We start from the raw sequence: 26,120 nt of genomic DNA, 5'->3' as shown, positions 1-26,120 counted from the left end.
TGACTAGATGAGGAATACACATACCCCAAGTAGGTCAAACTTTTAAGTCGTTATCTCTGAACAAATAGGTGAAGAAGCTCATTCCTAGTTTATGCCCTTGCTACTCCAAGTGTGATCCTCCTCCTCCAGCAGCAGCCGCAGCATAGATATCAGTACCTAGCAAGCCCATTAGAATGTAGAATCTCAGGCCTCACTCCTAGAACTACTAAACCAGGATCTGCATTTTAAGATATCAGGTGATTTCTTAACAACTTATGGTCTGAAAAGTATTCAGTCACTCCCATTTGACCTGATAGCAAATAAATGAACGATCTAAGTCCATTTTATAGATGATAAAAATATTTTAGGTGCCATGGGAGAATTAGAATCTAGGACTACATATTTCCAAAACTAAGTTGTACTATCTTGAGCTCTATTAGCTTCCTCATCTCCCAAGAGGTTCAGCCAATGTTTTACTTCAGAGTGAGCCATGTATAGAGCATGGGCCTCTTAATCTCAGGGTAGCTGAGTTCAAGCCCTACATTGGGTGTAGAACTTATTTAAAACAAAACAAAACAAAACTATGGGCTTTGTAGTTAAACAGGAGTGGGTTTGGATCATAGCTCTGCAACTTACTCTTCCATGTGAACTTGGGGGAGGCAGTTACCTCAACTTTGAAAAGAGATGCCAGTTGACCTGCCTCATATGCAGTTTAAAAATTAAATGAAATAATCTATGTGAAATGCAATGCCTCGCATATAAATACTGATTATTATTTTTCAAAGGCAAATCGAGGACCAGATGCCAACTCAATTGTCCCTCTTCGAGTAAGTCATTTCTTCCGCACCAAATCCAAAGTCTGACAAAGACAAGCGTAACCATGGGCACAAGAAATCAGAATCCCTTAAGTCTGCACACCATTTTGCAACTAAAATGAACAGAACTGTTCATGTATACCAAGAGTGTGACCTCTACCAAACACACGTCGCCGGTTACCCTTATTAACCAGGTCAACTATTAGGACTTTGCAAACCAAAATGTCAACCTCCAGAAGCCCGCATCCTACCCGGTCACGTGACGTATCCCTGCTCTTCTTTTCCCGTCCGTTGCATCAGCCGACTTAGAGCCGCCTTCCCGGAAAACAACTAGTAAGCTGATTCGTGCTCGAGTTGATTGGCATGTTGGATGACCAATAAATGTCTCGTAAGGTAAGTCTAGGCGGGGCACTTTCCATCGGGACGCACTGATTGGGCAGGGCTGTATGAGTTGCGGTCTGTTGGGACTCCCCGCGGTTGCCGCTGCGCGTCTGCGGGAACAGGTAACCTCTGGCTTAGGGTGGTGGGCTATGAGGGAAGAGTTAGGGACGGCGACCCTCGGGAGAAGCAGATGGGCCTCGGGGAGTTTTGCGGCGCCGCTAGAGCTGCTGGGTCGGGGGCCTGAAAGCGCAGCCGCCCCAGCGGGTCCCTGGGGCCGGGCCCCACGAGGCCTCTGGAACCGGGGCCTGGGCTGGACTCGCGGCGGGGGCAGCCGCCTGGCTACTGCGCAGCGGGAGAGAGGCATATTGTAGCCCCCTAGGGCGCCGGTGGCGGAGTGGCCACGCGCGGGTGGCCTTGCCGAGGACCAAGACCTTGGGAGGATCACGGTTGCCATTGACTGCCCGCCCAAAGCTGAGGTTTTATCTCCCCCGGTTTTAATTCCCCAGGGGCGGGCGAAGAGGTTGTGGGGGAGGTGGGGCGCCAGGGTGGTCTAGATGGGTGTAATTCCCCTATGAGCCATATCCTGAATTCTTAAAACTAGCCGGTACTGGTTCAGGTTCATCTGGAAGCACTTTCTATGCCCCATCATGTTCTGCTATTACTTTTAAAGAGAGTCTGCAATTCCTGGTGTGCTTTAAGTTCGCTAACAGTTTGCTATTGACCATACTAATCCTGAAATACTTATTTAGCAATCGTTGTACTAGATGTTGAAGCTGTTCCCCTATGGTGAGCAAAAGCCAGTCATGATTCTCACGGGGATGGAACTTACAGCCTGATGGGGGGAGATGGACATGGAGCAAGCAGTCCAATGGGTGTGGAAGTTATAAAGGAAGACACTTGGAGCTAGGAGGAAAAAAAAATAGGGAGAATCTGGGATCAAGAAGGAGAAGGCTTCCTTAAATCAGTGTCTTCGGAATTGATATATCAAAATTATATCAAATATATATATTTGATATATGTATATATATATCAAAATTGAGGAGTTAACTAGGAAATGGGCAAGAGTGGGGTAGGGTAGACAGCTGACTTGGCACATTGAAAGGTCCTACCACTGGAGCCTTAAACCCAAAGGCCGGCGTGATTTAAGGTACTCAAGACCTTTACAGCCTCTACTGGGAAGTAGAATCTCCATCCTTTCTCCCACCTTCCAGTGGATATACAATATATACAGCCTTCCAGTATATATTGAATAAATGAATTTGTGATGGTGACATGGCTTTTAAGAGTCCCTGCCTCTATAGGGCTTATAGTGAATATATTGGATCCTTACATCATTTTGCAGTTTTTCTATACTGTCTCCCCGTTGAGGTCATAGATTCATTCATCTTGGTTCCTGGCACAGTATGCATTTATATATGTTAAATGAGTAAGCAAAATGGGAAATTTACGAGTCTTTTGGAATACAGCTTATTTACCTCAGCCTGCTTAGAGGAGGAACAGGGAACATTTTGAAACTGCTCAGATGTTGCTCAGTCAGAATTGCCACTGTACATTCATTTTTGCCACCATTAAGATTCATTGAGAGTCATGATGAGGAGGGATGTGGTGTGGCAAAGTTTCTAAAAACCCTAGCCTTGACTCCTTTGCAAGGATGTCAAAGTCCTTATCTGTGGGAGTTTGGTCTGCTCTTGGGCTCTTTCAGCCAGTGTTTCACCATCTTTTCGCCCAAAGGGCTTTTGTTTGAGTAATGAGTTGATTGAATTGTGAATTAATCATTTGAAATTGTGATTAGCCATAAATCACTGGGTACATCTTTATCTTCCTTAGAAGGGAAAGAACAACTTTGCACTAAGTGACTTGAAGTAATAGCATCCATGTTCCTTTAGTGCTTTCCAGTTTACAAGTTGCTTCCAAATAACTGATGGGTTTTGAGTCTCACAACAGCCGGTTGGAGTAGGCAGAGTTAGATACAACTTTTTTACAAAAGAAACTGGGCTCAGTGGGTTAAGTGTCTGCCATCTGCTCAGGTCATGATCTCAGAGTTCTGGGATCGAAGCCCACATGGGGCTCCAAGCCCACATGGGGCTCCCTGCTCAGCAGGGAGTCTGCTTCTCCCTCTGCCCCTCCCCTACACTTGTGCCCATGTGCTCTCTCTCTCAAAAAATAAATCTTTAAAAAAAAAAAACCTGAAAAACAAAAAAAGGAAACAAATTTGGGACAAAGTGACTTATTTATGGTTAGAGTTGGGTCTTGAACTCTAGAGACTAATGTCATTCCCGTTTTCCCAGTGCTGATGACACTGTAGCACCATGCCAGTGACTGGCACCTGCCCACCAAGGGCTATCACTTTTCTCCAACCTGCCTTTCAGGGAAATCGTAATAGATATGAAAGAGCTTTGAAGTTGTCAAGTTGTTTCATTTCCTAAATTTCTCTCTCTTCTGTTTTTTTATTATTTTTTAAAATTTTCTTTCTTTATTTGACATAGACACAGTGAGAGAGGGAACACAAGCAGGGGGAGTGGGAGAGGGAGAAGCAGGCCTCCCGCTGAGCAGGGAGCCCGATGCGGGGCTCGATCCGAGGACTCTGGGATCATGACCTGAGCCGAAGGCAGACGCTTAACAACTGAGCCACCCAGGCGCCCCTTCTCTCTCTTCTGAACCCCTTTCTCTTTGGCTCTGAGCTGACCTCCTCAGGATGGCTGCAACTTCCTCACCCCCTAGTAACCTAATAGCTGGGAAGGTAGCAGTCTGCCTGCCAGCTGTTCTGGGGGTGCTCAGGCTAGGTGGAGGCAGGTATAGTCCTACTTGCAGGCAGTCCCTTGTATAACTAGGCCCATCCGCAGGTCCACTGCTGTTGACAGCAGCCTCCCCAAGATGGTCAGGCCAAACCTAGAGACCCTGGCTTTAGGGATAGTGGGACTTTGCAAGATTCTAGGCATGTAGATGAACACAGAGCTGGAGGGGGCCTTAGAGTTCATCTCGTATGGACCCCTCCATTTGTTGGTGAGGTGAAGTGACTCCGTAAGGGTTTACAGCTAGGACTGGAACCCAGGTCTCCTGAGCATTCCCCCAGCCCTAGTAGGCTTCTTTGCTGGACTGTAAACCATGAGGTTTTTATTTCCATTTCCTAATTCCTGGCCTAGGCCTTGGCACAGAGGATGCAATGTACATTTTCATATTTTGGAGTAAATGAACACATGAAGAAAACACTCCTGCTCTACTTGATGTGTTGGTGTATTGAACCTATTGAGGTTGGCATGGAAAGGAAGAACACGTGGGGCTATTGTTTGCTGGTACAGCAAGTTTTGCTTCGATAATGATTTTAGCCTTGGATGTTACAAGATAGAGCTTTTAGGATCAAACAGCTTACCGGTGTCCTGCTTTGACTTGGCCTGAGAAGCCAGGAGTCTTGTGTAATGCCTACATATCTCTTAGTTTCAATTCCCCTAATTTTCCTTCGTTTTTTTCTGTGGTTAGTTCTGTAGGGTTATTTTCAAGATGGACTCGACCCTAACAGCAAGTGAAATCCGGCAGCGATTTATAGGTTTCTTCAAGAGAAATGAGCACACCTATGTTCACTCATCTGCCACCATCCCATTGGATGATCCCACTTTGCTCTTTGCCAATGCGGGCATGAACCAGGTAAGGGTTTTTTCCTTTTCCTTTCTTTTCTTTTCTTTTTTTTTAAAGATTTTGTTTATTTATTTGACAGAGACACAGTGAGAGAGGGAACACAAGCAAGGGGAGTGGGAGAGGGAGAAGCAGGCTTCTCTCGGAGCAGGGAGCCTGATGCAGGGCTCGATCCCAGGACCCTGGGGTCATGACCTGAGCCAAAGGCAGATGCTTAACGACTGAGCCACCCAGGCGCCCCAAGTTGTACTGATTTTACTCCCTTAATAGATCTCAATTTTTTTTCTTCCTTATCACCTTTACCATTAAGCCTGCACATCACTTTTTAAAATTTATTTATTTTCGGGGCGCCTGGGTGGCTCAGTTGGTTAAGCGACTGCCTTCGGCTCAGGTCATGATCCTGGAGTCCCGGGATCGAGTCCCACATCGGGCTCCCTGCTCGGCAGGGAGTCTGCTTCTCCCTCTGACCCTCTTCCCTCTCGTGCTCTCTCTCTCAAATAAATAAATAAAATCTTTGAAAAAAAATACATAAATAAAATTTATTTATTTTCTTTTTAAGTAAGCTCTGTGCCCATCGTGGGGCTTGAACTCATGACCCTGAGATCAAGAGTTGCTTGCCCTACTGACTGAGCCAGCCAGGTGCCCCCAACACATCACTTTTAGAATAAGTTCTTCCAGAAAGATGTTACAAGCCCTGACCACCAGAGACTCCTGAAGAAGCTCGGATTTCACCACATCAGCCTCTGACTGTTACCATAGATCCAGCAGGTGTTTCCCTAGTACAGATGGTGTTGCTGGCAGTGGTGGAGACCGTTTGAGACCTAGGACCAGGGAGAGGCTGCTCCAGCATAGGCTGCTTCTGCTGTGGCCCCATCAGGCCACATGCCTCGCGAGTTTCTGTATTCCAGGCTAATTAAATCACAAACTGAACAGTTTCTGTGTGGTCTCTTCCTGCCACCATGTGACCCCCTGATAGATCTGCAACTCTGTCAAAGCTGAAATGTTCCCTTTCTTTTTTAGTTCAAACCCATTTTTCTGAACACTATTGACCCATCTCACCCTATGGCCAAGCTGAGCAGAGCTGCCAATACCCAGAAATGCATCCGGGCTGGGGGCAAACACAATGATCTAGATGACGTGGGCAAGGATGTCTATCATCACACCTTCTTTGAGATGTTGGGCTCCTGGTCTTTTGGAGATTACTTCAAGGTAAGCTCAAAGAGGAAATCTACTAAGACTTCCTGGAAGCAGTGCCTAGCATTTGATGATTTCAGTTTATGTTTTGGATGTCTTGTATAAATTGATCCTGAATTTGTCTGGGTTGATAGTGAAGATGTTATAGTTTTATATTTGTGTTCCTAGGATCTGGACTGTTTCTACTCAGACTAAATAGATTTTGGTTTGGCCACATTCCACATCTTTCTTTTTGTTCTTTTTGTAGGAATTGGCATGTAAGATGGCTCTGGAGCTTCTCACCCAAGAGTTTGGCATTCCAGTTGAGAGACTTTACGTTACTTACTTTGGTGGGGATGAAGCAGCTGGCTTAGAACCAGACCTGGAGTGCAAACAGATTTGGCAAAACCTGGGGTAAGAATGCATCTCACATGTTGAGTGTGGAGGAATGAAGTGATTTCTGACTTGGTGCCACAGTGGGGTATTAGGGCTTAGAGTGCATTGCCATTTCCTGTTTTGGGTTATGCATTTTGAGATGGAGGTGGGAGTGACTGGGAACAATTATCCTTTGGTGCATTTGTTGTCTTTTTTTTTTTTTAAGAATTGTTTGAGAGAGAGTGACAAAGGTGAGTAGGGGGAGGGGCAGAGGAAGAGGGAGAGAGAATCTCAAGCAGGCTCCATGATGAGCAGGGAGCCAAACACAGGGCTCGATCATGACCTGAGCCAAAACCAAGAGTCAGACACTTAACTGACTGAGGCGCCCAGGCACCCTGTTCATTTTTTCTTATGCTTTTTACTTTAACTCTTAAAAAAGGCATAGCTTTTTATCACACTTAGCACAGTTTCTCTGTTTCATTCATTTATTAATTAATTACTTTTACTCTAGTAATATTATTCCAATCCAGCTTCCCCTGGTACTTGGTCTGAAACCCCTCCTTGGTTAGATTCTGTGGTCTACATGTACTTGGACATTTAGGGCAGTAACACACTTGAACCTTAAATACTACTCTTGATTGGGAATCCTGTTTTGTTTTGTTTTGTTTTTTAAGATTTTATTTATTTATTTGACAGAGAGAGACACAGCGAGAGAGGGAACACAAGCAGGGGGAGTGGGAGAGGGAGAAGCAGGCTTCCTGCCGAGCAGGGAGCCCGATGCAGGGCTCGATCCCAGGACCCTGGGATCATGACCTGACCTGAAGGCAGACGTTTAATGACTGAGCCACTCAGGCTCCCCGGGAATCCTGTTTTGCTTGGCTTGTGTATATCTGGACTCTGTTTATCCATTGTGCACAATCTTTTCTGAGTGCTGTGTTATCTAGCAGCTCTCAGCAGAGTTCAGTATTTTAGAAATAATTTTAATCTTATTAAATTCCTTTTGTTATCGTTTTAAGGTGAAAAATTTGACTAAATTGGGCCATAGAAAAGTGACTTGAAATACTCAGCAGGCATTTTAATGCTTCTAATGTTTCCATTTTTTATTTTTTATTTTTATTTTTTTTTTAAGATTTATTTATTTTGAGAGAGTGAGAATGAGAGAGAGAGAGAGCACATGAGAGCAGGGAGGGTTAGAGGGAGAAGCAGACTCCCTGCTGAGCTGGGAGACCAATGCGGGACTCGATCTTGGGACTCCAGGATCGTGACCTGAGCCGAAGGCAGTCACTTAACCAACTGAGCCACCCAGGCGCCCCATGCTTCCATTTTTTAAAATGAAGGAACAGGGGCACCTGGGTGGCTCAGATGGTTAAGCTCTTCGGCTTAGGTCACGATCCCAGGGTTCTGGGATCGAACCCCACATCGAGCTCCTGGCTCAGCGAGGAGCCTGCTTCTCCCTCTGCCTCTCTCCCTGCTCATGCTCTCTCTCTCTCTCTCTCTCTCTCTCTGTCTCAAATGAATAAATAAAATCTTTAAAAAAATAAATAAAATAAATAAATAAATAAAATGAAGGAACATTTGCAAAGAAAGTATTTGCTTAAATTCTGGTCATATTCAGCATAGATGATTTCATTTTCATGTGTTCCTTTCTAGGCTCTATCCCTATCTTTTCCCATTTTTATTTAGTTACGATATTTTCTTTACTTATGTATATTTTGTATTCTGTTGTAGTCCCTCCTGAGAAGAATCCTGTCTTGCTTCTTTAGTCCCTGCTGTGCAGGCTCAGCATTAGTCATTGCCAAGGAGAGCGCCTTTTTTTTTCCCCCCCAAATAGAAATGTATAAGGATCTCCTTTTGTAGTGGATGCAAGTCTGGGCAGAATCCTTGTCAGTGGCTGTAAGTGGGCTTATCTTCCCTACTCTCCGCAGGCTGGATGACACCAAAATCCTCCCTGGCAACATGAAGGATAACTTCTGGGAGATGGGTGACACAGGCCCATGTGGTCCCTGCAGTGAGATCCACTATGACCGGATTGGTGGCCGGGATGCTGCACACCTCGTCAACCAGGATGACCCCAATGTGCTGGAGATTTGGAACCTTGTGTTCATCCAGTATAACAGGTGGCCTTGGGGTCCTGAACTGTTGCTGCTAATAGCAGCACCTTTCCCTAAGCCAAGTAGGGAAAGAGGAACTCAGAGCACAAGGCTATCTTCTCATCCTCGTCTTTCGGGACAGTGGAGCAGAGCTAAAGCAGGCACTAAAGGCATCAGGGGATCTTGTGGACATTATTTAGATTTTATTTCTCTGGTTTTCTTTCCCTCTGATCTCTGAGACACGGCTGGAACTAATCTTTTGTAAATTAGTTTTATTCCACATAGTACCTGCTTCAGGACTATTCCTATAATGTCATTTTTGCAGTAATTTGGACTGCGATTTTATTTTATTTTAATTTTTTAAGATTTTATTTATTTATTTGACACAGAGAGAGAGAGAGGGAGAGAGAATCTGAAGCAGACTCCGCACTGAGTGCAGATCCTGATGTGGGGCTCGATCCCACAACTATCAGATCATGACCTAAGCCAAAACCAAGGGTTGGACGCTTAACCAACTGAGCCACCCACGCACCCCTATGGACTGCGATTTTAAAGCTCATTTCCAGGACGCCTGGGTGGCTCAGTTGGGCTGGGAGCCTGCTTCCCCCTCTGCCTACCATTCTCCCTGCTCGTTCTTTCTCCCTCTCTCTCTGTCAAATAAATAAAATCTTTTTAAAAAATTATTTAAAAAAAAACCTCATTTGCTTGAGGCTTGCCTCACTTTTTTTTTTTTTTTTAATTTATTTGAGCGAGTGAGAGAGAACAAGTGGGAGGGAACAGCAGAGGCAGAGGGAGAAGCAGGGAGCCCAATGTGGAGCTCGATCCCAGGACTCTGGGGTCATGACCTGAGCCGAAGGCAGATGCTTAACCAACTGAGCCACCAAGTGCCTGCCTCATTCTTTAATAGGCCCCAGAGTACTTCGTCCCTTTTCCCCTCCACTCTCCTCCCACCAAATCGGGCAGAGGCAGATGACAAATAGAGTCTGTAATCTGTGCTATGTAACTGAGTTTTAACCAGTGGGAAGGGGTGGCACCTGGAGTCCTTGTTTCAACTTCCCCTTTCTCTGGATCATGCAGGGAAAGCGATGGCATTTTGAAACCTCTTCCTAAGAAAAGCATCGACACAGGGATGGGTCTGGAGCGACTGGTGTCGGTACTGCAGAATAAGATGTCCAACTATGACACTGACCTTTTTGTTCCTTACTTCGAAGCCATTCAGAAGGTACTGGTCCTATTGCAAACATTGCAGACATCTGGAGGTTTCTAGGTCGGACTCTTAGCAATACTGTTAAAGATAAAATAATCCTATCTTTGCCAGCTAAGGGTACCTGTGACTGTCTGTCAATTTAATTGTTAATAACCTAAGAGGCTCTTGAGCACGAGGCACTGTGGTTTGTTGAGTGCAGGGACCTGACTGGAGGCTCTTTACTCTTGCTGTCCCCTTTCTTGGTGTTAAAAGATCTGGCAAGAGGGTCATCCTGCTCCCCATGCCTGCTCAGTCCTCTTGGAATCTTCTAGGGCAAGGCAGTGTCAGAAGGGTGCTTCCTAATGAGCCGCCTCCTGGTTTTTATCTGTAGGGCACAGGTGCCCGGCCATATGCTGGGAAAGTTGGTGCTGATGATGCCGATGGGATCGATATGGCCTATCGGGTGCTGGCTGACCATGCCCGGACCATCACCGTGGCATTGGCCGATGGTGGCCGACCTGACAACACAGGGCGGGGGTAAGTCTGGTACACATGGGGCAGGGTTAGGACTGCCACTGTGAGTTTGATGGCTCTCTGTGGAACTTAAAGCCATTCTTTATTCTTGTTTTCTTTTTCTTTTAGGTGGTTGGAGGGATCCCTATATTTTTTTAGGGATTAAGAGAGTTTTAGCTTGTGTTACAGAGTTCCACTATAGTAAATCTTTGCTGCTAAGTACAAGATAAGATAGAGATTGTATTTTAGGTTGTCTGGTAGGATATTGGGAGGGTGGGGATGGGGCAGATACTGGCTAGCCCCGAGCAATTTTATTACTGACAGGACCTGGGATTTGGGTCATCAGCCATCTGGGCTGAACTTGCCTCCATCTCTGGGTCAGCAGAATGTGGTAGAAAAACAAACTAGGGTTACCCTTGATGCATATTTGTGGGTATATTCCTGAGTTTTCTGCTGGAATTAATGTTAATGACCTCTGGGGCTCACAAAAAGGTCTTAGGATAAAAGAAAGTCTCTGAAAGAGAAAGACAAAAAGCTGGTCATGTTGCTTTGGGGAGAATTCCAAAAGCCCTATTACAAAATGCCTAGCTGGGGAGGTTGTCTAGAGGAGGTGGTCTTCTGCCTGTTTTAGGTATGTGTTGAGACGGATTCTCCGCCGGGCTGTTCGATATTCCCATGAGAAACTCAATGCCAGCAGGGGGTTCTTTGCCACGTTAGTAGATGTTGTCGTCCAGTCCTTGGTAGGTTTATCTCCCTGCTTAACCTCTGTTCTCCTAATGCACATAGCTTAGAGGGATGGGGTGGGAGTTAGCATACTGTTAATGAGAGTTTTTAGGGGGGTCATGGAATGGTCTCTGTCTTCATTGAGCCCATGTCTCTGTTTCCCCTTTGCCAGGGAGACGCATTTCCTGAGCTGAAGAAGGACCCAGATATGGTGAAGGACATCATTAATGAAGAAGAAGTGCAGTTTCTCAAGACTCTCAGCAGAGGGCGCCGCATCTTGGACAGGAAAATACAGAGCCTGGGAGATTGTAAAACCATTCCTGGTAAGGACCGGTTTGTTCCTTTCTTCACCCAGGCTGGTTCATCTTTCCAGAAGAGGCAAGCCCTTTTGCACAATTGACAGTGGAGTCCCGTGTCTCCCAAGGGCTAAGGATAGCTTGGTTATACTGCTTTTGGTATAAAGTGGGGTTTATAGTAAAATTGTAAAAGTAATATGTTATTGTGGTAAAGTATTTAAATAACAGAAGTTAAAAATGAAGATTCTCTTTCCTAAACTCATTTCTCAGAGGTAACAGTTCTTAAGAGTTTGTTGTATAACTACTCAGGGCTTTTTTCTATTTGCATACACATGTATGTAGGGGCCTGTGTGTGTGTTTTCCAGCAAAAATGGAACATATGGTATATAGTGCTGTGCAGCTTGGCTTTTTTTCTTTTTTGTTTTTTCTAGACTGGAAAATTCCAAAAAAAAAAATTTTTTTTTTAAGATTTTATTTATTTGACAGAGAGAGAGGGAACACAAGCAGGGGGAGTGGGAGAGGGAGAAGCAGGCTTCCCGTAGAGCAGGGAGCCCGACACAGGGCTCGATTCCAGGACCCTGGGATCATGACCTGAGTCGAAGGCAGATGCGTAATGACTGAGCCACCCAGGCGCCCCTAAAAAAAATTTTTTTTTTAATTTTTATTGCAGTATAATGAACAAGGGGAAAACCTGATCAATTTCCACAAACTGAACACACTTGTGTTCCGATTAAGAAACAGAACTTTACCAGGAGACCTCTTGTACTTCCTCTAGTTCAATTCTGAAAGAGTTGATGGATTTTCTGACAAGTGAACAGAATCAATACTAACTTGCCTTGTCTCCAGTTCCTTCTGTCACTGCCAGCTTCCTTTGGGAAGGGCTTGGGGTGGCAAAGGAGGGGACTGTCTGTGTCATTCTTACACAGTTCCTTTGTGCTCTGTAGGGGACACTGCTTGGCTTCTCTATGACACCTATGGGTTTCCAGTGGATCTCACTGGACTGATTGCTGAAGAGAAGGGCCTGGTGGTGGATATGGATGGATTTGAAGAGGAGAGGAAACTGGCCCAGGTAAAGAATTTGGGGAGTGAGCAGGAAACCCGACACCAAACAAGGTAGGACTTGGCTGCAAATAACAAGAGTTTCCTTCTATTAAAGTCTTTGGAATTCTATTTTTCCCAAGACCAGTGAGTGTCAAGCAGGGGCAGTTTGGCCCCAGGGGATATTTGGCAGTAATGTATGAAGACCTTTTTAGGTTTTCACAGCTGAGGGTGGGATGCCACCAGCATCAAGTGGGTAGAGGTCAAGGATGCTGCTTAACATCCTACAGTGGACAGCCTCCTAGAACAAAGAATTAACCTGGCCCCAAACGTTGGTAGTGCTGAGACTGAAAAACTGTTCTAGAGCTTTATATTGGGCTTAGTTTAGCAATTTGTAGTCCTTCAGAATTCTTTTTCCCACATTAGGGTAACTTTTGGTTATTTCTTTTACTGGCAGCTGAAATCACAGGGCAAGGGAGCTGGTGGGGAAGACCTCATTATGCTGGACATCTATGCTATTGAAGAGCTCCGGGAGAAGGGTCTGGAAGCAACAGACGATTCCCCAAAGTATAATTACCATTCAGACTCCAGTGGGAGCTACGGTACGTTCGTGTGTTACTGTGTGTACCTCGGCCAAGTCTCCAGATTAGGAACCTGCGGTATTTGACAGAGCCTCTCCTGGAGTGCTGTGGAGTCATGCTCTGTAATTTTATACTTCTAGAGACCCGGGGCAATTAATTTTCTAACTCTTCATTTTGGAATAATTATAGCTTCATAGGAAGTTGTGAAAAAATTTACAGGGACAGTCTTTGTACTCTTTACCCAGTTACCCCTAATTGTAACACCTTTCAGGAAACCAGGAAATTGGCATTGATACAATCTTCAGTGGCTGTTGAATTTTGCATCAGGATAGCAACATTCTAGGGGTGCCTGGCTGGCTCGGTAGATCATAGGACTCTTGATCTTGGGATCATGAGTTCAAGCCCCACACTGGGTACAGAGATTACTTAATTTAAATAAGTAAGTTAAAGTTAAGAATCGAAAGAAACAGGCAATACGTGTTTTCGCTTTTTTGCTTCAGCAGAGATCCCTGAATCTATCCAAGCAAGCCCACAAAATGAGTACATTGTGAATTGACCTTGGAAGTAGGGAATTTATTACTACTCCTAAATACTTCTCAGAATCGCTAGGTTACTGTTCAATAGCTCAGAGATAGAGTGACCAGAACTGTCCCATTGATGTGAAAGTCTCCCCTGGAAAGCCTCTCGGTCCCAAGGTCACTCTGCTGTTAACATTCCCTGCTCTTAAGCCTTTTTGTGGAGTCTAATGGTCTTGCTTGTAAAATAAAATTAGACAATTAAGACCTAAGGAGAGTTTGAGAAATAGAATCCAGCAAAAGATGACCACGAATGTGTGAAAGAAGTCATTGACCCTGCTTTCTCCCTTCTGTACAGCCTTTGAGAGCGCAGTGGCTACAGTGATGGCTCTGCGCAGGGATAAGATGTTTTTGGAAGAAGTGTCCACAGGCCAGGAGTGTGGCGTGGTGCTGGACAAGACCTGTTTCTATGCTGAGCAAGGCGGGCAGACCTATGATGAAGGCTACCTGGTGAAGGTTGAGGACAGCAGCGAAGATGTGAGCCCAGCATTTCATCCTTGTTAGCCAGGGATGGGGGCGTCCAGCACAGGGCCGGGCCTGGACTTGGGTAGCTTTTCTGGCTCCTCACACCCTTGGCCTTGGGGAGCAGACATAACCGATCTTTGGGTGTGGTCCATCGTCAGTGTTTCTGAGGCCAAGGGAGCTGCGTCTTGTACCACTGATCCCACTGCCATTAGGTCCCACTTAGCAGAATCCCTGTGGTCGGGCTGCACTGGTTGATCCTGGATTCCTCCAGGCTTTCCTCATGAATAAGAAGAGGTAGCTCTCTGGAGGGCAGACTTCCTTGAAGAAGCCTCAGCCTCTAGCTCTGCCATTGCTGACTCTGATCTTGGATGAGTTACCTTGTCTCATGGGATTCAGGTTCCTTATGATGGTTTTAAATTCTCTAAGATGCTCCTTAAGGGAACGTCTGTGTGATATATGTACATATATTTGTACACATATAAAGTGGTCTTTATATTTAATGGTAAATAGCTATGGTTAAACTGTAAGAATGAAACCGTTATTTTACCAGGAAAAGTGAGTTTATTGGGAAATTGCAGGGAATTGCCAATTTGGGACACGCAAGCTATGGCAAGACCCCAGGCAAGTCCAGCAAAGGAAGGAGAGGGACTGACATTTTAGGGAGAAGGAGGAGGAGGAAGTTGGGAGGGGTTGTTTTAAAGTCAAGTCCTTCGGAGAAAATCGCAAGTCTGGGCTGATGATGGTTTCTCATTGGCTGAGTTGCAGGGGTAGTTGATTTCTCCTAGGAGATGCAGTGTGCATCTTTCCTTGTTAGGGCCTGTACTTGATGGTTCTTTCCTGTTGAGATTCCGCTTGGCTCTGTAAATGACAGTTCTTTCTGAAATTGACTACTGCTCCTGCTCGAGCTTCCCCTTCTAGTCACTGGGCTCCACATCAGTGTGGTTCCTTTTTATTAATTTTCAGTGGATAATGGTGCATGTATATATATACATACAATATATATACAATAACTATAATGGTATTAATGGTATAATGTATGTATAAGGGTATACACACACACTAGTAAGGAGGGGCTTAGAGAATGTGTAACATATATAAAGAGAGAATATCATATACACATACACACACACACACACACGTATATATATATATATTTGGGCTTATTTACATATTGTTCTCCTCCTGGACTCCTCTTAGAAAACAGAGTTCACAGTGAAGAACGCTCAGGTGCGAGGGGGGTATGTGCTGCACATAGGGACCATCTACGGCAGCCTGAGAGTTGGGGACCAGGTCCGGCTGTTTATTGACGAGGTGAGTTATGTTATGCTGCTCGGCTCTGGACCTGGTTAGTAATCCTCTCCTTTTTTAATTTAAATATCAGCTTTATCGAGGTTATAGTTGACTTATAAAATTCCAAGATATTTCAAGTGTAGGTCATGGTGACTTGATACACGTTAGGAAAAGAATTCATCTCCTTTGGCTTTAAATTGGTCCAGTCATGATTGTCACTCCTAAGTGAAATTGTGAATAGATAGAATATTCTAAGTCTGATGCAGGAGAACATTTTATGAGGGGTGCAACTGTGAGTTACTAAATGGATATGTTCTCAAAGTCAGATGCCGTGATTTTATTTTATTTTATTCTATTTATTTTTATTTATTTATTTTTTATGATAATGCAGTATTTTATTTATTCTGTTCACTAATAACTAATACTCAAGAACTTTTATAATATTAATATAACAATCTAAAAGAATCAACTTACTTTGTTTACATTTCAATATTGGGTACGAGAGAGTCAAAATAATTATGGTCAAAATTATTATAAAAAATTATAGTAAATGCTTGGTGTTAGTCTACATACAATTTAGTTTTTGGCATAAAGTTATTTAGTTGCCAGGAAGAACATTTGGTTTACTTCACTAATAGGAATATCTCTTAATGCTGGGATGGCTTCTTCTGGGTATTTCTTCTGCTGTTGATTTTTAGCATAGTTATCTATGATTGTATGAATGGAGTTGAGTGGAGAGGTACTCATCATGTTTATTCCAAATAAGAGTACATAATCAGTTACTATAGTAATGAAGAAGTAGACGGGCAATGCAATTGCCCAGTATTTTTGAGGCCAATAGGTTAATCCTAAGGAGTTTAGCCAAGATTCAGGAATAAATGCCCACATGAGATACAGGATGAAGCCAAATTGGGAGCTTAAGAAAAGAACAAAGCCATAAATCGCTCTTTCTGGCAATGGCGATGGTGAATATTCCACCATTTTCCCTGTGGCTTTAGACAATCGCGACCCTTGCCGGCCCGGAGCACGCGAGCGCCGGGGACTGCCGGATCGCTCTGCTTGCCACCGCGGAAGAGCTTTATATATTTTAAGTAACCTACACCCAGCGTGGGGCTCAAACTCGTAACTCTGAGATCAAGATTCACCAGCTCTTCCATCTGAGCCAGCTAGGTACCCCAGATGACAGTGACTTTAGTTGAGATTTATAGACTTGTTTCATGGATTGCCTTTCTCCAGAATAACCGTGAATACTTCTTCAGGAGTCCGGGATCCTGTATTAAGAAATAGGTTCTGTTCATGTAACCGAGCTCCAAAATAACAATAGCTTAAAACAAGGTATAAATGTGTTTCTCAAAGTCCAAGCTGATGCAGAGGGTCTGCCCCACAGAGTCATAGGCCCCAGCTTTTCCTTGCTTGTTTTTCTATCCTCATTCCTGGGGTGTTGCCCTTGATTTCATAGTCCAAGAAGGTAGCCACTGGATCCATTTCTAGGCCAGGAGTTAAACTTTTTTTGTTTTTGGAAAGTCCCAGATAGTAAATATTTTTGGTTTTGTGAGCCATACCATCTCAGTCACAACTGTATACCTCTCATGTTGTAGGTAATATATAAACACATGGGTATGGCTGTGTTCCAGTAAACCCGTTTATAAAAATGGACAAAAGGCTGGATTTTGGCCCACAGGCCATAATTTGCCAACTCTTATTTCTCATTCTAGGCAGTGGGAAAGAGGAAGGGGAAGGCATGTCCTTCCTTTTTAAGGGTGTGTATCACATCTGCTCACAACCCACTGACCAGAAGGTAGTCAAATGGCCACACTTAGCTGCAAGGGAAGGAGGGAAACGTATCCCTTATTGCAGGCAGCCACGTGTCCCGCTTAAAATTCTAGCAGTCGGGAAGGAGAGCGTGGTGCTGGGGGATGACCGGCAGGCCTCTCCACCAGCCGTCCCTGCCTTTCACAGCCCCGACGGAGGCCCGTCATGAGCAACCACACAGCCACACACATCCTCAACTTCGCTCTGCGCTCCGTGCTCGGGGAAGCTGACCAGAGAGGCTCCCTGGTTGCTCCTGACCGCCTTCGGTTTGACTTCACTGCCAAGGGAGCCATGTCCACCCAGCAGATCAAGAAGGCTGAAGAGATTGCCAATGGGATGATCGAGGCAGCCAAGGTAGGCCGGATCGTGCGTCAGCCCTTGGTGGTGAGCCCCGCTCCTTCCTGCACTGGCACTTCTCTCCGTGGAGCCTTCTGCTCAGTCCTGATGCTCTTCCTCATTGGACCACATCCTGCCGAGCACACAGATTTGTTTGAAGCACTGATTCTCAACTGCACGGGGTGTAGGGGCAGTGGTGGCATCCCGTGGAGGGGGCTTAGGGCCTCCGGGGAGGGAGCGGAGGGAGGTGTTTGCTTCATTCCCTCCAGAGCTCTTCTGGTTCTGTCTTCTTCACATGTAGCGCATCCATATAAGATTTGGTTCACAGTTTAGCAAAATAATTGGAAATTCCTATTTTGATCTCCTTGACTTTACACGTGGTGCCTTATTTCAGGAGGCTCAGGGCACGTGGTGAGAGCTAGGACTAGAAACCAGAGTCCTGCCTATAAGACTGTGCTGCCTCTGCCGCTTCCTCCTGCACCACCAGAGAAGATCTTTTCCCAGCTGTTTTCTGTCTTTTTCCCTGGCAGCCCGTCTACACCCAGGATTGTCCCCTGGCAGCAGCTAAAGCCATCCAGGGCCTACGGGCTGTGTTTGATGAAACCTATCCTGACCCTGTGCGAGTCGTCTCCATTGGGGTCCCAGTGTCCGAGCTGTTGGAGGACCCCTCTGGCCCTGCTGGCTCGCTCACTTCTGTTGAGTTCTGTGGGGGAACGTGAGTACATCAGGGGGAGCAGTGGATGGACTCGCTTTTTGTTAATTTGGTGCTCTTCTGGGAGGATGTGAGTTAATAGGTAGACCCACTCTTATTTTTCTAAGGTCGAAATGAAGTTCTCAGAAATATACTTGCCAGACAACATTCCCAAGAACTTTAGGGTCCTGTGCTCCTGTCAGACCCCTTGGTGTCCGACATTGACATTTCCTAGGTTTGTGATGAAATATTCTTCCTAGGATGGGGAAAAGCATGGTCTTAACATTTAGTTCATGGTTGCTTGCTCTTGTGTCCTGGGCTGATCTGACAAGAAGGCCTGTGAATTCAGGATTCAGGAAGGCCATGGAGCACTCACCAAGCTCCTGAGCTGGTCCTAGCCCTTCTCCATTCCTGGGGATTCATTAACCCCATTGTCTCAGGGCCTCTGTGTCAGGCCCCACAGCACACCCCGCTCAGGTTGGCTTGCAAGAGCCACTTGTTTCTTCCAACTTGGAGTCATCTGCAGCCCTTGGGGTCATTTTGGGATGGTGTGGTAGCCTGGGACGTTCCTGCTTGCAGGGGAATCTTGTTGAGAAGAACATTCTTAAGGCCATGGTGGAGCCCATCCGGGGCCTCCTGCAGGCAGCAGGCAGGGAACAGGTGCATGTGTGAAGGATGGAGTAGGGATCTGGGGCACCACAATCCTGGCCTCCCTCTGCCCAGCTGAATTGGGCCTTCACCTGAGTCCCACTCTGCCTTATTAATGCCTCTTTCGACCTTCTTGAGAAGCACAGGAAGCTGCTGGCAAAGCCTTTACACCACTCTCGCAGTGACTGAAAGTTAGTGAGCTTTTGAGGTTCTCTGAGCGCCTGGGGAATAAAACCTTTTTACAGGATTGTGGTGAGATTTTAAAGGTAATCCTTGGATATTCTCAGCTAGTGGCAGGGACAGAAGAATATAGTTTCTGTTCCAAAGAGGACCAGAAACAGGAATGAACGTAGAGCCTGCCAGCAGGAATGTTGTGTTGGGCATTAAGGATTACAAAGCACTTTCGATGGATCTCATTTGAGTTTCACAGTAGTCCCGTGAGGGAGAATTCTCCGCATTTTACACACGAGAACACTGAAGCTCAGAAGGGTGGTGTCTTGCTCAGTGTCAGTGTGTTCTCAGCCCCCGCTAGGCTTTCTCTGACTTTCTTGGGCTTCCTGGCCTGAGTCCTCCCCTGAAATCCACGTGAAGGGCCTCTTCCCACTGTCCCCTTGAGGGAGCTTCCCAGAACTGCAAAGACCCCAGGCCCTCACCACGGGCTCCCGGGCGTGGTAAGGACCAGGGTGTGCGGGCCCTCTTGTCACCGTGGACTTCGTGCTCTGCCATTCAGGCACCTGCAGAATTCAAGTCACGCGGGAGCTTTTGTGATTGTGAGTGAAGAAGCTATCGCCAAGGGCATCCGGAGGATTGTTGCCGTCACAGGGGCTGAAGCCCAGAAGGTGAGCGCGGCGGTTTGTGGCTTGTGGCTTATTTGAACAAGGCAGGAGGAACGCAGTCCGGGAATCTGGAGTGTAGATGGTTCCGTAGCTGCTGCGCTCAGAATTGGAAGTACAGTGCTCCGCCCCGAACTGTCATCCACTGACCCCCACCTGGCAGAAGAGAGCCACCACCGCACAGGACTGCTTAGCTGTACTGTGTTTAATCTTTAAAAATATATGTACGTTCTGCCATTGACCCCATCATCTGTCTGTCTCTAGGAGGGTAAGGCATAATTGGGCTGTAGCTTCCAGTGCCCCCAGCATTCACATCTCCCCAGGGGTACGTGCCTAGTTCAAGACACATAGTGTGCGGGGATAGCTGCCCCGGGGTGGGGACTGTGGCTGGGGCCTGAGGGGTGCTGAGGCTTGAGGACCGGTCATTTCGTTGGGGTGAGAAGGGCTCCTGGCTTGGGGGTTCTTGGTTATGCCCTGAGCCTGAGGTAGTGTAGCCTTTCCGCTGGTCAGATGTGTGAGGAGGGCGCTCCTTCCTGGGGCATGAGGCGGCCAACACTTGCTCCCTGAAGGCAGAGAAACTTCTGGTGTCTTGGGGGTGTGTTGTTCCATAGTCTGCCTTCAGTGCTTGCCACAGTTTACAGATAGCACTGAAGCTGAAAGTCACCTGACCCGGAGTTTACAACTCTGTCCCTCTCTAGGCCCTCAGGAAAGCAGAGAGCTTAAAGAACACTCTGTCTGTCATGGAGGCCAAAGTGAAGGCCCAGACTGCGCCAAATAAGGATGTGCAGAGGGAGATCGCTGACCTTGGTGAGGTAGGGGTGGCCTCCCTCCTCAAGGCCCTGCTCAGGGCTGGTACATCAGACACTCCCTGAAGAAGTCTCACGTCCTGGTTCTCAGTGCAGTGGCTCTTTGAACTGACTTCTGTTGTCTGGCAGCCTTGCAAAGGGGGCTCTGTGGATCCTGGTCTGCAGACCCCTGGAATCTGCTTGCTGCCCCCACTGCCGATGGCAGGGCCTGTTCTAAGCAGGAGTGGGCACCAGTGTTGAGGGAAGGGTTGAGGGAAGGGGTGCCCACTGTTTCCAGACCTTCTCATGTCTGTTAATATGTGGAGGCTTCCCGTGAGCCCATCACAGGCTGTGTTCACTGCCTGGTAGGGACCAGCTCTTACGGGGGGTCCCAGCTCTCTCTGTCTGCCCCTTTCTCCCTCGCCCTAATTGGTACAGCTGCCGTAGTTGCTCACAGAGTGGTCGCTAGGCTACTGGATACCTTTTTGTTTTTTGTTTTCTCTCCTTCTGGATACTAGTCAGGGAACACTTTGGTGTTCAAAGCCAGAAGGGTGGGGTAGGCTTGGGCCTCATATCCTAGCTCCTTGTGGTCTGGATTCCAGTGGTATTCTGGTTCTGGTTCCAGGCCCTGGCCACTGCAGTCATCCCCCAGTGGCAGAAGGATGAATTCCGAGAGGATCTCAAATCCCTGAAGAAGATCATGGATGACCTAGACCGGGCTAGCAAAGCCGATGTCCAGAAGCGAGTGAGTGCTGCCGTGCAGGTGGCTGGAAGGGAGTCCGAGGACTCACCCAGTGGAGACTGTGTGGTGAGCTATCTGGGCCTTTGACCGAACCTCTCTTCTGGATTTCCTTGCAGGTGTTGGAGAAGACAAAGCAGCTCATTGACAGCAACCCCAACCAGCCCCTTGTCATCTTGGAGATGGAGAGCGGTGCCTCAGCCAAGGCAACTGGGGGGGGGGCAGGGGGGAGGCTGGGGGGAGGCTGGGACTCCACGTGCCGCTCTGTGCCTGTCCACTGCTTGTCTCCTCTCGGGGTCTCAGCCCTCTGGTGGCTGAAGTGTGAGCTTTGTGGCTCTGAGTGGAGTGGTAGCCTGAGGGCCTGTTCTCTGGGATTGAGGTTAGGCTGAGCCATGGAGGGATCTGGTGGCTGGAGAGCTACGGTTCCTGGGGATGGAAGGCAAACCTCAGAGCCAGAGTGTGAGCAGGGCCTTGTGCTTGGGTCCTCCTCCCCGTACAGTCTCCTAGGACCAGCACCTGGTCTTAGAAGAGGGTGGGCAGCAGAGGTTGCTCCGAGAACTGGGCTCTGCGGACTCGCTGCCCGGTGGAGAGCATGGCTCCCCTTCCCCAGGCCTGGCCTGACAGCAGCTTTCCCCACAGGCTCTGAATGAAGCCTTGAAGCTCTTCAAGACTCATTCCCCTCAGACCTCTGCCATGCTCTTCACAGTGGACAACGAAGCTGGCAAGATAACGTGCCTGTGTCAAGTGCCCCAGGTCAGAATACCCTGCAGCCCTGTGCCCGTGGGGAGTGGTGTTGGAAGCTTGGTGGTTCTTACAGTTGTTTTCCAAGACCCTTTTGTGCGTGTGCAACCAGTTAGAGACAGCCGTCCTCCCGGCCCCATTTGTCACCTCCTCCAGCGCCCCTGCTCTCAGGCCCTCTCCTCGGACACGTTTCACTGTGGTGATACCTCGCTTGGCGACTCCGTGTGCCTCAGCCCTGGCGGCAGCACCCAGGAGGGCAGGAGTGGGGCTCTGTGGCTCCCCCATCCTTTTTCATTTCCTCCCCCCTCCATGTCTTCCTGGGTCTCATCTTCTGTCCTGACTCCCACTTCTCCTGTCTTCCAGAATGCAGCCAACAGGGGCCTGAAAGCCAGTGAGTGGGTGCAGCAGGTGTCAGGCCTGATGGACGGCAAAGGTGGTGGCAAAGATGTGTCTGCTCAGGCCACAGGCAAGAATGTGGGCTGCCTTCAGGAGGCCCTGCAGCTGGCCACTTCCTTTGCCCAGCTGCACCTGGGAGATGTGAAGAACTGAGGGGTAGGGGCAGCTTCCGCTGGGAAGCAGCCTTCCTTCACCCGATGCATCCGTCCAGCCAGCTCTCCATCTGCCACGAGGACACTGGGATCTTGGGACCCTTAAAAACCCCCGTCTGTCCTCCTAACCCAGCAGTAACTGGAACTCACTCACCTGGGAGCTGGCCTATGACTCATGGCACGTATTACATTTCTGCCCTAAGCCCTACACACCAGCGCCATTGTCTAAAACCACTACCCCAGGATTGCCGTTTATCATCGTCCTGCTTGTGTCTGTAGATAGAGTTCTTTGCAGGCCTGACCTGAGGATCTGGGTCTGTAGGGAGGGATCCTTTTTGCTGCAGAGAATAAAAGGACTCTGTGCAATACCCGATGACGCCATTTGTTCTCTTAACTGCCTGCCTCCCGTACGAGCCCCCACATGACAGCCTGTGGCTCCCACTGGTTTCGGCTTACGGTCCGCACCAACTCCAGCTCCAGACTCCTGAACTTTGGGAATGGCCACTGGGAATACCTGAAAACATCGGTGGAGGTGGCCCATAGAATGGGGAATTGGTGGGGTGAGATGGAGAGAGGCATTCAGCATTGAACAGAAGATGGGCCGTGGGGTTACTGGAAGCAGTTCCTAGGGGAAGCTCTGCATTTCTTAGGCCTGTGTCCCTCCTCCCCTGCCTCTTGATGTTGAGTGTCTGGGGGAGGTCAGAGGTGTTCTCTGCTGCAGAGGGTACTTCGGGTGCAGTAGTTGCCTACGCCCACCCCTTTGACCCATCATTCCTGGCTTCCTGACCCAAAGATGAACGGTGAGGTTTGGGACCTGCCTGGCCTGAGTCCTTCACTCAGATGTGAAGACAGCTGGGTTTGGAAACCGTGTGCGGGGGAGGTTTAAAGGTACTGCTTGCTTGTGCTGGCTCTGGCCGATTTCACGTTTGCTGGGTACAAGAGGTGGCCGTGGGGCCCAGGTTCACTCGGTACCGTTGACTCGGAAGGAGGGGGGAAAGTTGGTCTATGCTGGGAGAAGCCGCAGAGGCTAGCTGTCACCAGCCTGGGGGTGAGGGACTGTCCCGGCTTGCAGTGAGAGAAGCATGCAGGGGGAGGGTGCCGAGGACCTGGCTTCAACAAACACATGCCAGGTGAGGACCCCCAGGGGTACAAAGAATACACAATCCAGTGCAGCAGAGGCCGTTTCATCCATCAACAAGCATTGTGCTAGGCAGGGCACTGACGATGGCAGGAAGACAAAAGGCCATTGCCTTCTTGGGGGAACCAGAGGGGAACATGTATGAGAAAGTGACACAAGTGCGTGCACAATTAAAATAATTACAACTTACACAAGTGAAAGGACAAAGACGTACGGCCTGGGACTGCTCTGGCCCGAGAGGCTAGAGGTTGGCCAGACCGGCCCAGCTCCCATTTCTGCAGGCCGCCCAGGCTGTCCAACCATTCATCCATCGAGATCCCAAGGGTCCTTGGGGCGGCCCCGGGGCTCGGCGGCGCTCGCTGTTCTCCCTCCAGGACAGCAGGGGGTGGTGCGGCGCCGCCTGCCGCTATCCCGACAGCCCTCGCGCGGGCGCGCGGCTTAAGCAAGCGGAAGAACCCGCGCGCGAGGCCGGGTCGGCGGGCGGAAGCGGCTCGCACGCCAGGCGTCGCCATGCCCGGGGACCACCGCCGCATCCGCGGGCCCGAGGAGTCGCAGCCGCCGCAGCTGTACGCGGCCGACAAGGATGAGGCGCCCGCCGCCCGCGACCCGACGCGGCTGCGGCCCGTGTACGCGCGCGCAGGGCTGCTGAGCCAGGCCAAGGGCTCGGCCTACCTGGAGGCGGGAGGCACCAAGGTGCTGTGCGCCGTGTCCGGCCCGCGGCAGGCCGAGGGCAGCGAACGCGGCGGCGGCCCGGCCGGAGCGGGCGGCGAGGCCCCGGCCGCGCTGCGCGGCCGCCTGCTCTGCGACTTCCGCCGCGCGCCCTTCTCCGGCCGCCGGCGCCGCGCGCCTCCGGGCGGCGGGGAGGAGCGCGAGCTGGCGCTGGCCCTGCAGGAGGCGCTCGAGCCGGCGGTGCGCCTGGGCCGCTACCCGCGCGCGCAGCTCGAGGTGTCGGCGCTGCTGCTCGAGGACGGCGGCTCGGCGCTGGCCGCCGCGCTCACGGCCGCCGCGCTCGCCCTGGCCGATGCGGGCGTCGAGATGTACGACCTGGTGGTGGGCTGCGGCCTGAGCCGCACCCCGGAGCCGGCGCCCACCTGGCTGCTGGACCCCACGCGACTCGAGGAGGAGCACGCCGCCGCCGGCCTCACCGTGGCGCTCATGCCTGTGCTCAACCAGGTGGCCGGGCTGCTGGGCAGCGGGGAGGGCGGCCCGACCGAGAGCTGGGCCGAGGCGGTGCGTCTGGGCCTGGAGGGCTGCCAGCGCCTCTACCCCGTCCTGCAGCAGTGCTTGGTGCGGGCTGCCCGCCGGAGGGGCGCCGCCGCGCCGTCCTGAACCAGAAGCCTGAGCAACGACGGACGCGGAGGGCCGAGCTGCCGCCGTCCCCTAAAAGACCCGTGCCGTCAGCTTCCAGACTGCACGGAGCTGAGAATTCAGAGGGCTGGACGGGATCTGAGGAGGCGTGCACAGAGCTAATGCACTGGACAGCTGTGTTGGGACAGTTTTTTAGAGACTTCCGTTAAAGAAACTTTTCTATGTGAGCTGGTGCTTCCCAGTTACGACCCAAAGAAACTTGGGAATGCGGCCTGACTCCCAAGTTGGAAAGGACTTTTCAGCTGGACTCGCCTGGAAAACGGGACTTGAAGCTTTTGTCTTGTAAGGGATGGACTCTGCAGGCCAGCTAGTGACTCCCTTCTATGTAATTGGTCTGCTCTTGAGAGAATGGACAAGGGGGCTGTGTTTTCTCATTTATATCTGAGCTAAAACAAACTCCTTTGTATCTGGAGAAGTGTTCTATTGTGGTTCTTCTCGGTAGTGAATTTAAAGGAGCAAGACTCTTTTGCACCGAGTAGTGGACCCATGGGGTCGAGGGCTTGGGACAGCATTGCCTGGAATGTGTCCTGTTCCTTAGACCGACATAAGCAAAAGAGGCCGGCTGAAACGGAAGGAGGTGCAGGGGCTGGTGTGGGGGAATGTGCCTTGAAGGAGGAGAAGCTGCTCCTTGAGTACCACAGTTGGCCACTGGTGAGGTGTGACACGAGTATGGAGGGCTGTATGGGCTGAGGAGCACGCTAGCCTCTGGTTTGGTGCTGGGCAAGACCACAGCTCAGGGGTGGGTAGCTGGAAGGGGTTTGGTTCCAGGTGGAAGCTAGAGGCCTCCTCCGCTGCTGGTAAGAAGCGGGGGTCCGGGCTGGTTTTTTTGTTTTTGTTTTTTTTAGATTTAGAGAGAGTGCATGTGTTGGGGGCAGGGGTGGGGAGGAAGAGAGAGAGAATCCCACACAGACTCCATGCTGAGCGCAGAGTCTGATGCAAGGCTTGATCTCATGACCCTGAGATCAGGACCTGAGCCAAAAATCAAAAGTCGGATGGATGCCTGACTGACTGAGTCACCCAAGCGCCCCATCAGGCTGGCTTTATTATTTGGCTCCCCTTTCCAGTCCTGGCTTCTGGAAGAGTGCAGATGAACTTCCAGGAGCAAGAGCTTCTGGATGTTGGGAAACGAGATGCAGCCTGGCCATTATTCCATACAGCAGAGCTGGCCTGAGTGACCACAAGAGTGGAACCTTTCCTGTGTGGCTCCTGAGCCCTGTGAGTTTGTGCTCAGGTCTGAATTGGAAGAAGGCAGGCAGCCTGGTCCCCTCTGTGTGCCCTGGCTTAGTTAGGAGCTTCTGAAGGTGTGTGACTCAGGGGCCTGCTCAGCTTCTCCAGGAAGGCCTGGCCTGAGGCAGCCCCAGGACCAGAATG

At 49.2% G+C, this 26,120-nt stretch overlaps 3 protein-coding genes across 4 annotated transcripts; 2 read left to right on the top strand and 1 right to left on the bottom strand.

The window, feature by feature from the left end:
- Window positions 1-1,212: 1,212 nt before the first annotated feature.
- AARS1 (alanyl-tRNA synthetase 1) lies at window positions 1,213-22,611 on the top strand. 2 transcript variants are annotated; one of them, XM_025888893.2, is made up of 21 exons: window positions 1,213-1,297; window positions 4,653-4,817; window positions 5,826-6,014; window positions 6,247-6,392; window positions 8,279-8,470; window positions 9,521-9,665; window positions 10,021-10,166; window positions 10,774-10,882; window positions 11,038-11,188; window positions 12,106-12,230; window positions 12,657-12,801; window positions 13,654-13,832; window positions 15,018-15,131; window positions 17,070-17,276; window positions 17,789-17,973; window positions 19,328-19,436; window positions 20,129-20,242; window positions 20,841-20,960; window positions 21,074-21,160; window positions 21,594-21,707; window positions 22,059-22,611. In XM_025888893.2, exons 1-21 carry the CDS (start codon window positions 1,241-1,243, stop codon window positions 22,242-22,244), a joined length of 2,985 nt encoding a protein of 994 aa, XP_025744678.1. In that variant the 5' UTR covers window positions 1,213-1,240; the 3' UTR covers window positions 22,245-22,611. The 2 variants fall into 2 exon arrangements, with proteins under 2 accessions (XP_025744678.1, XP_073736127.1); XM_073880026.1 differs by lacking the exon at window positions 1,213-1,297 and adding an exon at window positions 1,335-1,651.
- On the bottom strand, window positions 15,669-16,201 carry LOC112836915 (phosphatidylinositol N-acetylglucosaminyltransferase subunit P-like). Its single transcript, XM_025888894.2, has one exon. The coding sequence runs from the start codon at window positions 16,089-16,091 to the stop codon at window positions 15,705-15,707; it is 387 nt and encodes a 128-aa protein (XP_025744679.1). The 5' UTR covers window positions 16,092-16,201; the 3' UTR covers window positions 15,669-15,704.
- Window positions 22,612-23,347: 736 nt separating the features above from the next.
- EXOSC6 (exosome component 6) lies at window positions 23,348-25,164 on the top strand. Its single transcript, XM_025888921.2, has one exon. The coding sequence runs from the start codon at window positions 23,892-23,894 to the stop codon at window positions 24,708-24,710; it is 819 nt and encodes a 272-aa protein (XP_025744706.1). The 5' UTR covers window positions 23,348-23,891; the 3' UTR covers window positions 24,711-25,164.
- Window positions 25,165-26,120: the final 956 nt, after the last annotated feature.

Source organism: Callorhinus ursinus, unplaced genomic scaffold, assembly GCF_003265705.2.
Source record: "Callorhinus ursinus isolate GAN/ISIS: 27379988/994484 unplaced genomic scaffold, GSC_fseal_2.0 scaffold37, whole genome shotgun sequence".
Lineage (NCBI taxonomy): Eukaryota > Metazoa > Chordata > Mammalia > Carnivora > Otariidae > Callorhinus > Callorhinus ursinus.
This window is presented reverse-complemented; position numbering and strand designations above follow the sequence as displayed.